The sequence below is a fragment of the Cornus florida genome, unplaced genomic scaffold (genome assembly GCF_030987335.1).
Source record: "Cornus florida cultivar Cherokee Brave unplaced genomic scaffold, ASM3098733v1 CherokeeBrave_3.0.0_Hap2_Chr03, whole genome shotgun sequence".
Lineage (NCBI taxonomy): Eukaryota > Viridiplantae > Streptophyta > Magnoliopsida > Cornales > Cornaceae > Cornus > Cornus florida.
The window spans coordinates 57895818-57908913 of record NW_026775573.1 but is presented as its reverse complement, the minus strand read 5'-3'; the positions used below and the strand labels follow the sequence as shown (position 1 = coordinate 57908913).

Sequence of the window (13096 nt, the reverse complement as noted above, 5' to 3'; positions counted from 1 at the left end):
AAGGATAAAATATTTAATTTAAGGGCTAACATGAAAGAACCATAATAAAGAGGATTATTGACCTGCTGGAGTTGTCTGAGTGTCAAGTAGCATATATCACAAGAAAAAACAAAATAGATAGCAAAAAGTAATCATCAAAATGCAAATATGTATGCCCAAGGAGTGTGAATCAGTCAGGTGCCACATTGGAGAGATTGTCTGAGGGGAATAACTGAAATTTGTCAACAATTGCTTTGAGCATGTCCTTCATCTGTTCAAATTGAATGTTGTTGACTGCCATGTGCCGGGCAACAAACTCATACACATTGTTGGCTCTTTCTTTGACAATTTGAAGGTCCATTGCTTGTTGATCACTACTGTCAGCTATTGAAGTTCCTGTTGAGCTGACCATGTTCTCAAGGGTAATGACTCTATTGGATGGTGTCTCAATTGTCATCGATTGATTTTTGGTAGAACGATAGGGTGTGAGCCTGAGTCAAAGTTCAATGTACTTTGCTCTAAACATAGTGGATCGTTTTGCTCTGGACTACACAGTCGACGAGGTTTTTCCCACAACAATTGGTCTATTCTACCAATTGAGGTTTCCTCGCTAAAATCTTGGTGTCATCTCTTAAACTTTATTTACTTTACTTGCACTTTATTTTTGCTTTGTGGGTTTGATTTTAGTTTTATTTCAATAAAATTAAAGTAAGTAAAAATTGGATAAAGGAGCAAGTTAAATCTATCCTTCGAGGTTAATTATCCTATTGTATTCCACAACCATTCCACTGCACATAACTCACAATGGATACATTTACGAATGAGTCGTACTTGTATCGAAGATCGACACTTACGAATAATTCAAATACTTGACTCTAATTCTTTAGATCAAATGATCAAGGTGGAAGGCCTGGCCAAGCCCAGCCTAGATTATATGAAGAGCTACTTTAAAGATGTTATCCAAGCCCAACAAAGCCCAATAAAAGGTATTCCATTCTCAAAATGAAATAAAAATAATAGTAATAAAATAAAGGAATATTGTTAATAAGAAAATTTGCAAGTGTGAAGGGACATGCCCCAGGGAATACATAAGATCAAAACCCTAATACCACCAAGCAAGCAATCAAAATAAAAATAAAAAATGAAGCAGTATTTAGGAGTTCATGTGTAGGGCTGCAAATGAACTGAGCTGTTTATGAACAGCCCGGGCTCGTTCATTAAACAAACCAGCCAAGCTTGAGCCCAATTTTTAGGCTCATTTAGTAAACGAGCTGAGCTTGAGCAACATTGAGCTCGGCTTGCTTAGGCTTGTGAACATGAGCTCGTTTAGGCTCGTTAATGTTCGTGAACAAAGCTCGTATAAGGCTCGTTTTATTTATATACATAATATATAATATATATTATATATACATGGTTTTATTATAATTTATAGCACAAGTACCCAAAATAAAATAGCTTAAATTACAAACTATTGCACACCTGTCAATTGCTCAAAACTTACCTTATCTCTTCAAAATCTTATTTGTTGGGTAATCTTGACGAACCTCTTATTATTCAATTTATTCTCATCTCTTGACTGAGTAAACTCTATCTCCATCTTCCCTTATTCATCTAAGACTCAAGTCTCCAACGAAGATGATTTATTGTGAGGCCTCTTCTTTAGTTCTTCAGTTCCGTCTGCTGGACTCTGGAGTGAGGGTTAACTCATGAAATTGTGAGGCCTCTTCTTCGAAAGTCCTTTGGGGCTAATTAGTTACCTTGCCTGAAGGTTGACAATCTTGTCTCGATCTAGACACCCACAAGATAAGTTACTGGGAATTTTGGAACAGATCAAATAAGCTAATCTCTTGGTGTCTCAGACATTAGAGGAAATTGAGGCTGAATCTTTGTCTTTGGTAAGAAACCCTAATTTATTTATTTTATTATTCTTTTTTTTTTTTTTTTTTTTTTGGGTGTGGATTCAACCGTTTGTTACATTGCTAAATGTATGATATTTTTTTTAGGTGTGGATTCAGCCGTTTATTTTTTAGTTTTCCTCATCAACTTCCAATTTCGATGTTCCATTGCTAAGTTTGTGCATTTCTCTGGGCTTTTATTTGTGTCTTTATCTATTTGAAGCATTCTAATGTAACTTGTAATAATAATAACTTTAGTTACAATTATATATATATATATATATATAATAATAATAATAATAATAATAATAATAATAATAACTTTAGTTACAATTATATATATATATATATATGCTTGAATAACATATATTGGCAAAATCGGTAACATAGTTGTTTCCTGTTAAATATCAATTTTTTTTTTTCCTTGATATACAACTTTGTTACCGATTTTGCCAATATATGTTATTTATTATCTCTTTGATTATATTATATGTTTGGATGTTCTCTATCCTGTTAAATAACTTCTTCCAACTTTGTTACAGATTTTGCCAATATATCTTATTTATCATCTCTTGTGGTTTAAGTTTTACTCTATCATGATTAATTGCTTTATTTAAAAATACATCAATTATAATATTATATATTTTCCTAATTATAAATTATATAGGCAACTTCTTTAGAACGTAAAGAATAGTATGATGTTGGACCAAATCACATTTCACAATAGATTCTAGAAATCTTATGGCAACTTCACAGGGATTATCAAAATGAAATTCTTGGACTTGTAAGTAATTTTTTTTAATATAATTCGTGCGCATAATATATGAATGTCATATTCACATTTTACTTTTAATATTATAAATAAATAAAGGACATTGTTTGATTGTTGTGCCTAAAATTAAAGATTAAGCAACCCGTACGATAACTTCTTCTAACTCTGGAAACTATTTCTTTTTGTAAGTAAATTTTTTTTTTTCCATTTGTGTAGATTACTAACATACTTATTGTGATAAGATTCCAAAAGGGCCATTAAAAGACAAGAAAAAGGCTTAAGAGAAGTTGATGTTTCCTTTCTGGTAGACAATTGGGTGACTATGAGTTTTTATGTATGTTTGCCTAGGATATTAGTTTTCAGTTTTGTTTATGATGTTTCTAGTGGTTGGGTTCTCAATTTGGATGAAACTTTACTTTCCTGGCTTGTTTGCTAGGATCATTTGTAGCTATAGTCTCTGTAGGTTTCCTCTCTGGTAAACACAATGAATATTGTAATGACACAAATATAGTAATTTGTTGTTATTGTTGTTGTGTCTTTTTGCATGATAGTGTGTCGTCTTATTGTGGCCTCTAGAATACTAATTAATTTTGAATTTTATTTTTATTTTTTTTGTTAAACGAGCCGAGCTCGAGCCAAACCCAAGCTTTTAAAATCTAGACGAGCCCGAGCCCGAGCTCAAATTTTTGAACTCGTCATGAGCCGAGCCCGAGCTGATCCCGTAAACAAACGAGCCAAGCCCAAACAGCCTAAAGCTCGGCTCGGCTCATTTGCAGCCCTATTCTTGTGAAGAATACTTATTTTCGATGTTTTGTTTTAATTCGAAACAAAATGACTATTTTGTTGTAAAGTGTGTTGAATATTAGTTGGAAGTATGTTTGGTAACGTCCATTTGTTATAAGATTTTTGGAACAAAAAACATGAATAAAAATAGGGTAAAAAAATGTTGCAAGTTTCAAAAATATAATGATTAGTTTTAAAATATCTTTTAAGAGTTTTTCAAAAATAAAAAATAAAAAATTTATTCATCACTACAATACTCATTGTTACAATGCTGAAATATGTAAAAACACCAAATTAGTGTTTTGATTTTTAATTACTATTTACGAAATGTTTCGATACTGTATAAAATAAAACGATTTTTACCAAATATATATATTTTTTTGTTCAATGCTACAATGCTTGACAAAAACAAAAATAAAATGCCTATCAAACAGACCCTATAATAATCTCATTTGAGACCTTTCAATTGAAACAAAACAGCCTTTATTGCGAATTCCTCATTTGCCATTTGTTTTCTTACGAAATGAAGAATACTCAACAAAATAAGGGCCAAATAATTGTCAAATAGTAAAAAATAAAATAAAAAAAAATTTCTTGATAAACTATGGAAATGGAGGATTCGAACACGGAAAAATTCAATATTTTTTTTTCTCGATAAACTATGGAGACTGAGAATTCAATCACGGCTCGTTCCCAGGTCATAACGCCGTGTAGAAGTTTCTCATTGACCATTTCAAATGATAGGATATATGGGAAGCATATTTTATACCCTTAAATTGACCATAAGGAAACAAAGGCAACTATTGAAAATTCCATTTATACCAGCCACTTTTATTCTCCTCATAGGATATAGTATGTGTGTATCCACACGCACAAACACACAGAGAGAAGCATGAGTGAGATTATACATAGAAGGGTCCATACTAATGGAATATGGTATCACATAGCAGAGAAAGGGAGTGGACCTCTTGTGCTTCTTATTCATGGATTCCCAGAGCTATGGTCTTCTTGGATTTACCAAATAAACTGCTTGGCGGGCCATGGTTATCATGTTGTTGCACCCGATATGCGAGGCTATGGTGAATCAGATTGCCCCCCGAACGCCGCCTCATACACAGCTTTCCATCTCGTCGGAGACTTGATCGGCCTTCTTGATGAGCTCCGAGAAGAAAAGGTAATTTACCATGCACTCTTATTTAAAGGTCAAACTGGCTCTGTAGTCTGTTGTACTAAATATTGCAAGAAAGTTGTTACAGAACTGTTACTTGTTTTGTTCAGTCATTTTTCATCAGTAGCAGCTAGCTTTGTTATCTTTTAGATTAACGGATGCAAATCAGATCCGACCCTACCATACGGTTCCGTTCCGTTTTATAATGAAACGACTTTGGTTCAGAAAAATAGAACTTAAGTTCGATTTGGGGTTCAAAAACTGATCTTAGTAATATACATTAATCTATATATATATATATATATATATATGGTAAAGTGCAAAAAAAAAAAAACACTCCTACTATATATACAATTGTGCAAAAATCACCCATGCTATTTGTATGTGCATATAAGCCCCTATAATTTGAAAATTTGTAGCAATTTGCCCCTTATTGTCAATTTTGACTAATTTTTTTTTTTTATAAAAACTCCGAAATACAGTATTTTAGTCTTCAATTTTTTTTTTTTTTATAAGAATCCCAAAATTTTTGTAAATACCCCAAAATCCCAAATTTTTTCCGTAAAAAAAAAACAAAACTAAATTTTTTTATAAAAATTCCTAAATTTTGAAATCCGTGTTTTTTAAATTTATTTTATCTTAAAGAGCATTTTAGGTATTTCAGTTTTCAAATTGGAAATTTGTTCTTATTTTCTCAATTTGAAAAATGTAGAGGTTTTTTTTAATACCCACGAGGTATTTGTATATTCTGTATATAGTAGGTTTTTTTTGCACTTTTCTCTATTTTATAAGAGGAGTGATGGATAAAGGGAAGGTTTCTACCGAAATAAATATCGAATCTTACGTGACTGTCTACGTCAAATAATTTCATTATCTAACTCCTTATCATCAATCTTTTCTCTTCCAATTTTTCCTTTCTCTCTCTCTTCCTCTTTGTTTCTCTCTCCTCCTCTCTGTGTCTCTAATTTTTCACCAATTGTTCTTATACATCCCCTCCCTTGATATACACATATCCAAAGTATTCTAGAAACAAGATTCAAAATTCTTTATTCTCGTCTCTTTTTCAAGATCACCTACTTTTCTCTATTCATAACTCTTCCAAGAATAAATCTTTCCAATCCCAGATGAAAAATCTACTTTTCTCTATTCATAACTCTTCCAAGAATAAATCTTTCCAATCTCAGATGAAAAATATACAGAAGATTTTTTTTTTTTTGGGTAAGTAAATATTCACACAAGAGTTGCCATTACAAAACACATTAATCTCTTACAGAATAAAAAAATAAAAAAATAAAACACTAAGAGAAACGATGAATCTTCTCAAAGTTTCTGTTTGATTTTTATGATACAAAATCTGAAGGAGAGAAACAACAGTTGTAACTTTTATTTTCTTTTACTTTTTTGTTCTGTTTTGGTTTTGTATTTCTGTATTTGCAAAATATGAAGAAATTTAATTTTTTTTTATTTTATTTTATCTTCAGTTTTGCGAAATAAAAAAGAGAGACAAAACCAAAATCAAAAATAAAATTGAATACAAAAGAAAAATTGAGAATTAGAGGAAGAGAGGAGAGAGAAGGGAAGAGGTAGGAGTTATGTTTTAAAAAAATAATCTGACGTGGCTGAGCCACGTTAAGTTTGACATTTTGTTTGGTTGTTTGGTTCGGTTCTTTTATCATTTTTCATTTTATAATACACTTGTTTAATTTTGATTAATAAAGAATATAAATTACCATAAATATATATTTCAAATTTTCATTTTCATTTTCATTTTATTAGTATTTATATATAGGCATATACAGAAAAGTGCAAAACCGTAGAATGAAACCAAATCCATCACTATTGTTCGATTGAGTGTCAATGGGTCTTCTTGGTTTGTGATCACTCAGAATACGAAAAATTGTTTTAAGATAACTACTATAAATGGCAATTTTTAAAATCAAGCCTTTTTTTTAACACAATTTTCATAAAACAATTCTAAGAAACTGTTAATTAAGCATGTCTTTGTACAGTTTTGTCCATTAATATTTTTGGAATAGTTGAAATCAGTTTGATTCCGATTCATCTCTGAACCTGACCAAACCGAATGGTGTGCACCCATATTTTAGATGTTTATACTACAGCAATGCATGTTTCTCGCAAACTAATTCAAACTTAACCAGTTAGCTATTTATTAGTAATTGCAATAGTTCATTTTGTTCTTATGAGACAATGTGCTCCTGAATATAGGCATTTGTGGTAGGGCATGACTGGGGTGCTCAGGTTGCATGGTTCCTTTGCCTCTTCAGGCCAGATAGAGTCAGAGCACTTGTAAACTTGGGCATTCCTTACCGGGACAGATCACCCGTCAAACCCATTGAGTTCATGACCAAAATATTTGGAGAAGGATTATACATTTCTCAATTTCAGGTGAGGAAATTAAATCTGATGCTTCTTTGTCACCATTTTTGGTATTCATAAATCATTTTAGGGTAAGTTGTAGTCAGGTCGAGTCCTGGACTAGCCCGGTGCACGCGGCTTGTGGGGTGTTGTGTGCGTCCCGGGGTGGATTACTCTCACTCGTAAAGGTGCAAGGATACAGGGGAAAAAATGTGCTAACTTCTGCTTTTGTATATATTGTAGGAGCTAGGAAGAGCAGAGAAATCATTTGAGAAGTACAACTGTCTAACAATACTAAAGAAGTTTCTGCTGATCAATGCTCCTGATCCTCTAGTCGCTCCTCCCGGTGTTGAGATCATAGATTTTCTCGAAAGCCCTGCTTCATTGCCTCCATGGATTACAGAGGAAGAACTCCAAGCCCGCGCTAGCAAATTCGAAGCATTTGGATTCACCGGGGCTTTGAACTACTACCGTAACATGGACACGTAAGATCACTCTTTGATTCATTATTAAAGTACAGATCGAATGAATGTGTGAAGTAGTGGTCTCAATTTGTTTCCACTTGGATCGTGTTCCTGTCGGGTTTTGACCTAATTAATTTTTGACCCGTTTTTGTTTCGTGGGTTGTGAATTCGGAATCTTGTCTTTGTTGTGTTGTACCCTCGTATATAAAGATTAAAGATGCTAAGGTTTGTGGTGTAGATTAGAGAGAACATTGAAAGCCAAATCGAGAGTGAGAGAGACATGGTTTGGAGGTATGAAAACTTGTTATCTCCATTCGTTTTTTTGTGTAGGGAAACCCCCCTCAAATTAGTTTTCTTTTTCGTTTGGAACTTTTCAAAGGGCCGGAGGAAATTGTTTCTCACTAGGATGTTTTTATTTTCGAGTTCTTTGAATTGATATATAGGAAAGTTAAGCATGAGCATGATCCTTTAGACTATGCCATAAAAACTTTCTATTAGCTACTATGTGTCTGCAGTGGTATACTTGTCCAAAACAAGGATTTGGTAATTGAAGAAGACCATATAAATAAAGGTGAAGTTGAGAGAATATTCTAGAAAGAAGAAAAGTGTGAAGAATGAAAGAAAGAGAATTGTAAGAGAGAAATTGTGAGCGTGTAATTTTGATACTGAAATAACAGATAGTTGTTCTTCTGCCGTGAAAGTAAGGAATTTGCCGAACCATGTAATTTTGCTTTCATCTATTTTTGTTGCTATTATAGAGTGAAATCCCTTGTTTGTTTATGTCTGTGCTTCCATCTGCAATTGTTGCTATTATGGAGTGAAATCTTGGGGTAATTCCTAACAATTACACAGGTTATAAGTCGAATCACGTAAATTTTTGTGTTTTGTGTGAGGGCATAGTTTTACATTATCTATTGTTCTTGATTGAGTTTATTGATTTAGCATTTGATGTCATGAACCCAGGAATTGGGAGCTTCTTGGACCATGGAAGGGAGCAAAAATTAGGGTTCCAACAAAATTAATAGTCGGTGACAAGGATATGGGGTTTCACTCATTTGGGACCAAGGATTATATAGAAAGAGAAGAATACGAGAAGGACCAGCTAGTACCCAACATTGAAGTGGTTGTTATTGATGGTGGCCATTTTATTCAACAGGAGAGAGCTGAACAAGTCACTAATGAAATCTTATCCTTCTTCACTATTCAATCTCTTGTCTAAATAAACTTGTTCTTGTATTTGCATAACCAATATTTTACATTTTTCCTTAGAATTGGAAAAATTAATATGTATCCGTTGTTGGAGACATGAACTTTTATTTTTATTTGACAAGAATTTACTGCTTTCAAAAGTAGGCTAAAAATATCAAATTTTTATATGAGTTTTGAGATGACTCAAGTTATATTTATTTTTAGATTCATAATTATTGGGACCAAAAAAAAAAAAAGGTGTTTCGAAATTATTTGAGGGGGTAAATCAAAATCTTTTATAAATTTTGGGGGCTACAAGTAGAGGTAAATATATAAAATAACATTTTTGCAGGGGTATACGAAGAATTTTGAAAATTTTTGGGGGGTGGCCATGGTTATATTGTTTTTGATGAAAAATTAGCAGCTAGATTTCATTGTTTCTGTCAGCCACTTTGAAATTTGTTGTGAAGGCAAATGTATGTCAGGTTCTTCCGGCTTTGGAATTTGGTAATTCTGTTTTCTCCTTCAAATATTTTCTTTTTACCGGCAAATTTTCCTTCTTGTAAAATGTCACATTTTGGGATGTCTTTGAATTGAACCAATTGATGATTTTTACTGTATTACTAGTTGAAATACTTCGTAGGGTTGGGTTGGGTAATTGTAAAATTCCACCCGTTTCGTGTACTTTTTTGTGTGTAACATTAGAAGAAGTTACATGAATTTTTTTGAGGAAACATTCTGCTGATTGTGATTGTGATTGTTCTTGATTTGAAAGGAAGTGGTATAAGTTAGACCTGCCATTACCTATTGCTTAAACTAGTTTTTTTAGACATCGAGACATCGAGTTCTTGGTCCTTTTAAAGAATTTTTATATCAAAGTTTAAACACACTTTAAAATGGTATTATATGTTTATTATAGAATTTATTTGTCACACATTGCTGGTAAGTTCTCTGATTTTGAAACTATATTAGATTGAGTTTTGTTGAGTGTAATCACTTTTTATGTATATTGTTGGTGAGTACTCTTTGACAATCTGTAATGTTTTTACCGTACAAATTTGAAATGCTCTTGTGTATTAGAAACATCCTAATCAACCTCCTCTTAACAAACTAATTTTAATATCATGTTATTACTACTTAAAAAATTGTGCACACTACTTGCTCTAAATTCACTCTTTAAGTGTTGATTACAAATGAAACACCTACCTTATTTATAGACATGTTACGCTATGATATACATTTAGATTCATTACAATGGTTAAAACTTTTCTATCTAAAATTCTTTTCTAAATATGTTCAAAGTCTCCACTCTTCTATATTTCTCTAGAATCTCAAAACCCTAAAACATTCCAGACAATTTTTGGAAGACTCTAAAACCTAATTCTCTACACTCAATAGATGTCACGCAAACTCCTTCTCAGTATTTGTGTGGCATAACCTCTTTCTGACTTAACTCGTCCTATTGGGCCTAGCTTCGACCTACCCTAATAGGATGGGTTTAGAGTCATCCTTAATAGAGTTTCGGACTAATTTGTATAGATAGTTTTAAATCAGCAAAATTCCAAACATGACTGTTTAATAAGAAATATATAAATAAATATTTTTTTATTAGTTATAGTGTTCTTTTCACTTCATTTCTTATGATAATTTTAAATTTTAATAATATTTTTGTTATTATTAAATATTTGACTATAATTAATTTTTTTTTTTTTTAACAAAATTTATCTTAAATTTGTTTAAACTTAAAGTTACACAAAAAATTTTAAGTGGGTACTGCTTTCAGAATCCTCGTGCCCATAACACTATTGTACTTCTCAATTGTCTACAGTATCCTATCACATATAGTGTTCTTTACAATATAAACTCCATTATATCCATTGGTTAAGTTTGTTTCGATCAAAAATTCACAATTTGTTTCGATTAAAAAAAAATAAAAATGACAATAAGTTTACTTTTCACATAATATAGTAATTATCACTGAAAACATCCACCAAAGCAAATAAAGCAATACCCTGCCTATATCATGTCAAAATTAAATGGTTAATCCACAAGCGCTAATTATTTTATATTGCATAATTTAGTATGCAATAAAATAAAAGCTACAAATATAGGGATAAGTGCAAAAAAACATCGGTAAATTATACTCCGCATAATACTTTTACCCCATATTTGAAAAGGAATAGTTAAAAAGAAAATGATGGTCATTATATAATAAAAGAATTCTAGATATTCATAAAATTAAATTAAAAATGTTTAGTAGGTACACCTAGTGGATTGCAATAAAATTTATTTGATGTTCACGTCAAGGTTTATACACTTAAATTTCAGTAATTAAATAGTTAAAATTGAAACACAACGATTAAAGGATCTCAATTTATGAATAAATCAAATTAAACTTTGTGAGATCTTAATATTCTTAATCTCCTTTCAAATCACTAAATTTCAATTGTAAGATAAGAAATGTGCTAGTTATGTATTTTCGTAATAGACATGTATATTGAAAACGTTTTCATAATGCCTAATATTCCTCAATATAAAATATATTCTTATAAAAGCACGAATTTTTTAAAAAATTACATGAATGACTCTCTCAGCTCCAATGAAAGATGTGAAGAGGCTTCTGTCTAGGATTTGGTAAATGAAGACCTTATAAATAAAGGTGAGTTTGAGAGAAAATAGTAGAGAGAAGAAAAATGTGAAGAGTGAAATTATGAGTGTAATTTTAATATTAAAATAAAGATAGTTGTTCTTCGAAGAAAATTTGTCTAACCACATAAATCTCTTTTGTTTTGTTTGTGTATTTACTTTCATATATTTTTGTTGCTATTATAGAGCGAAATCACTTGTTTGTTTGTGTATTTGTTGCTATAATGGAACGAAAGTTTAGAGTACGTAATTTCTAACAATTACTTAGGTTATAAGTCGAATTACATAAATTTTTATGTTTTGTGTGAAAGCATAGTTTTACATTATTTGTTGTTTATGATTGAGTTTATTGGTTTTGCATACGAGAATGTTATAAGATTATTTTTCACTTCTCTATATATATGGTCATTTTCCGAAGAGAAATGCTAAATGACCCGATTACTGTTCACCCGAAAAACCGACAAGTACGTGTCAATAGTAGATTGGTCCAAGTCACATACCTTTTCTTTGTCAGCAGCTGATTTGGTTTTGCGTTTTCTACCCTTCCCTTCAATCTCTATACACTTCGTGGCGACTGAGCTTCTCTGACTGAGTTCTCCCTCATCAATCTCTCTTTCAATTCTCGGATGCGCGTCCGCGGTGGTTAACATCGACGACACCAAAAATTCAGCGTAAAAAACCCTAATCACATCCAAGCCCAATCGCACAACCCAACCACCGCCAAATGCACAACCCAATCGTCGGCGACTTCGCGCGTCAATTCGTCAATCGCCGGCCCAAACGCACAACCCAATCGCCGTTCACTCAACCTAATCGCTGCTCACCACCGAACATCATCCACCTCCGGACCAGTCGCCGCAATTCGTGGGAAAACTTCTAACGCCACCAGAGAGAAAGGAAGAAATGATGGCGGTGATACAAGGAGCGGCGGCGATGAATCGACGGGTCACGGACTGTAACCGGCGAGACTAGGCACTCGCGGAACTGTTGTCTCTTTCGATGCCAACGATCGCCGCTGTGGCTGGTCACGCCGCTGGCGAGGGTTCGCCGGTGAGAGCTCAGAACTGAGCTTCGAAGTGGGTTCGCTCCAAGTTGAATCAAAACCCATCAAATAATAGATTGTTTAGGCAACGCCGCGTCGACGAAGCTCTGGCCTCTGGGATCAACCGTGTCGTCCTTTTGACGCAATCATTGTCGTGAAGCTCGCCGGACCTATTCATAAAACTCAACGGAAATGGGTTTTCGTTTGGTTACCAATTGGGTCTGTAAGATTGCAACGACAGCACACTGCAGCGAGTTCCGTTCTCCGGTGAGTTATAGAACGAGTTCATTAAGTTTCAAGATACCCGCGAACTTCAAGATACCCAGTTCCAAACTCACCTCCACCCCGTAGACCCAGTTCCGCTTATGCCGTCTGTAGCCACGGTGAGCAGAGAGCAAGGAAAGTATGGCGCTGAACTGGGTTTGCAGTTATCGCCGGCCGAGTGAGACGATGCGGCAGCGTCGGAAATCGGAGGAGCTGGTAGAGAAGCAACCTGAGTTGAGATCGGCTTGGATGGCCTTGGATGGTGTCGGCGATGAGCAAGATGGACAGAGAGTTTCACAATGAAGAACCACGATGAAGCGTCGGTGGATTCACCCCGGGGCCGGCCGTAACAACTTTGGGCTTTCGCCACGCCGATGATGGAATTTCCAGTTTCTGGATCTCGCCAACATGGATCTCCAGTGGTGGGGTTACAAACTATTTCTCTCTCTTGATTGCAGAGGAGATTTGATGAGAGAGAAAGGCGATGGCGATGAGAACCGTCGAGTCGGAGTCGTAGAG

The 13096-nt window shown here is 33.7% G+C and overlaps 1 protein-coding gene across 2 annotated transcripts; it reads left to right on the top strand.

The window, feature by feature from the left end:
- Positions 1-4207: 4207 nt before the first annotated feature.
- Positions 4208-8816, top strand: LOC132300598 (uncharacterized). Of its 2 annotated transcripts, XM_059797764.1 has the most exons (4): positions 4210-4603; positions 6824-7003; positions 7217-7458; positions 8401-8816. In XM_059797764.1, exons 1-4 carry the CDS (start codon positions 4322-4324, stop codon positions 8654-8656), a joined length of 960 nt encoding a protein of 319 aa, XP_059653747.1. In that variant the 5' UTR covers positions 4210-4321; the 3' UTR covers positions 8657-8816. The 2 variants fall into 2 exon arrangements, with proteins under 2 accessions (XP_059653748.1, XP_059653747.1); XM_059797765.1 differs by lacking the exon at positions 6824-7003 and having other exon boundaries at positions 4208-4603.
- Positions 8817-13096: the final 4280 nt, after the last annotated feature.

Bases quoted from the DNA above. Each gene is read 5' to 3' on its own strand.
- LOC132300598 (XM_059797764.1), top strand. From the start codon at position 4,322: ATGAGTGAGATTATACATAGAAGGGTCCATACTAATGGAATATGGTAT. The intron at 7,004-7,216 runs GTGAGGAAATTA...TATATATTGTAG, and splicing joins TATACATTTCTCAATTTCAG to GAGCTAGGAAGAGCAGAGAA. The intron at 7,459-8,400 runs GTAAGATCACTC...TCATGAACCCAG, and splicing joins TACTACCGTAACATGGACAC to GAATTGGGAGCTTCTTGGAC.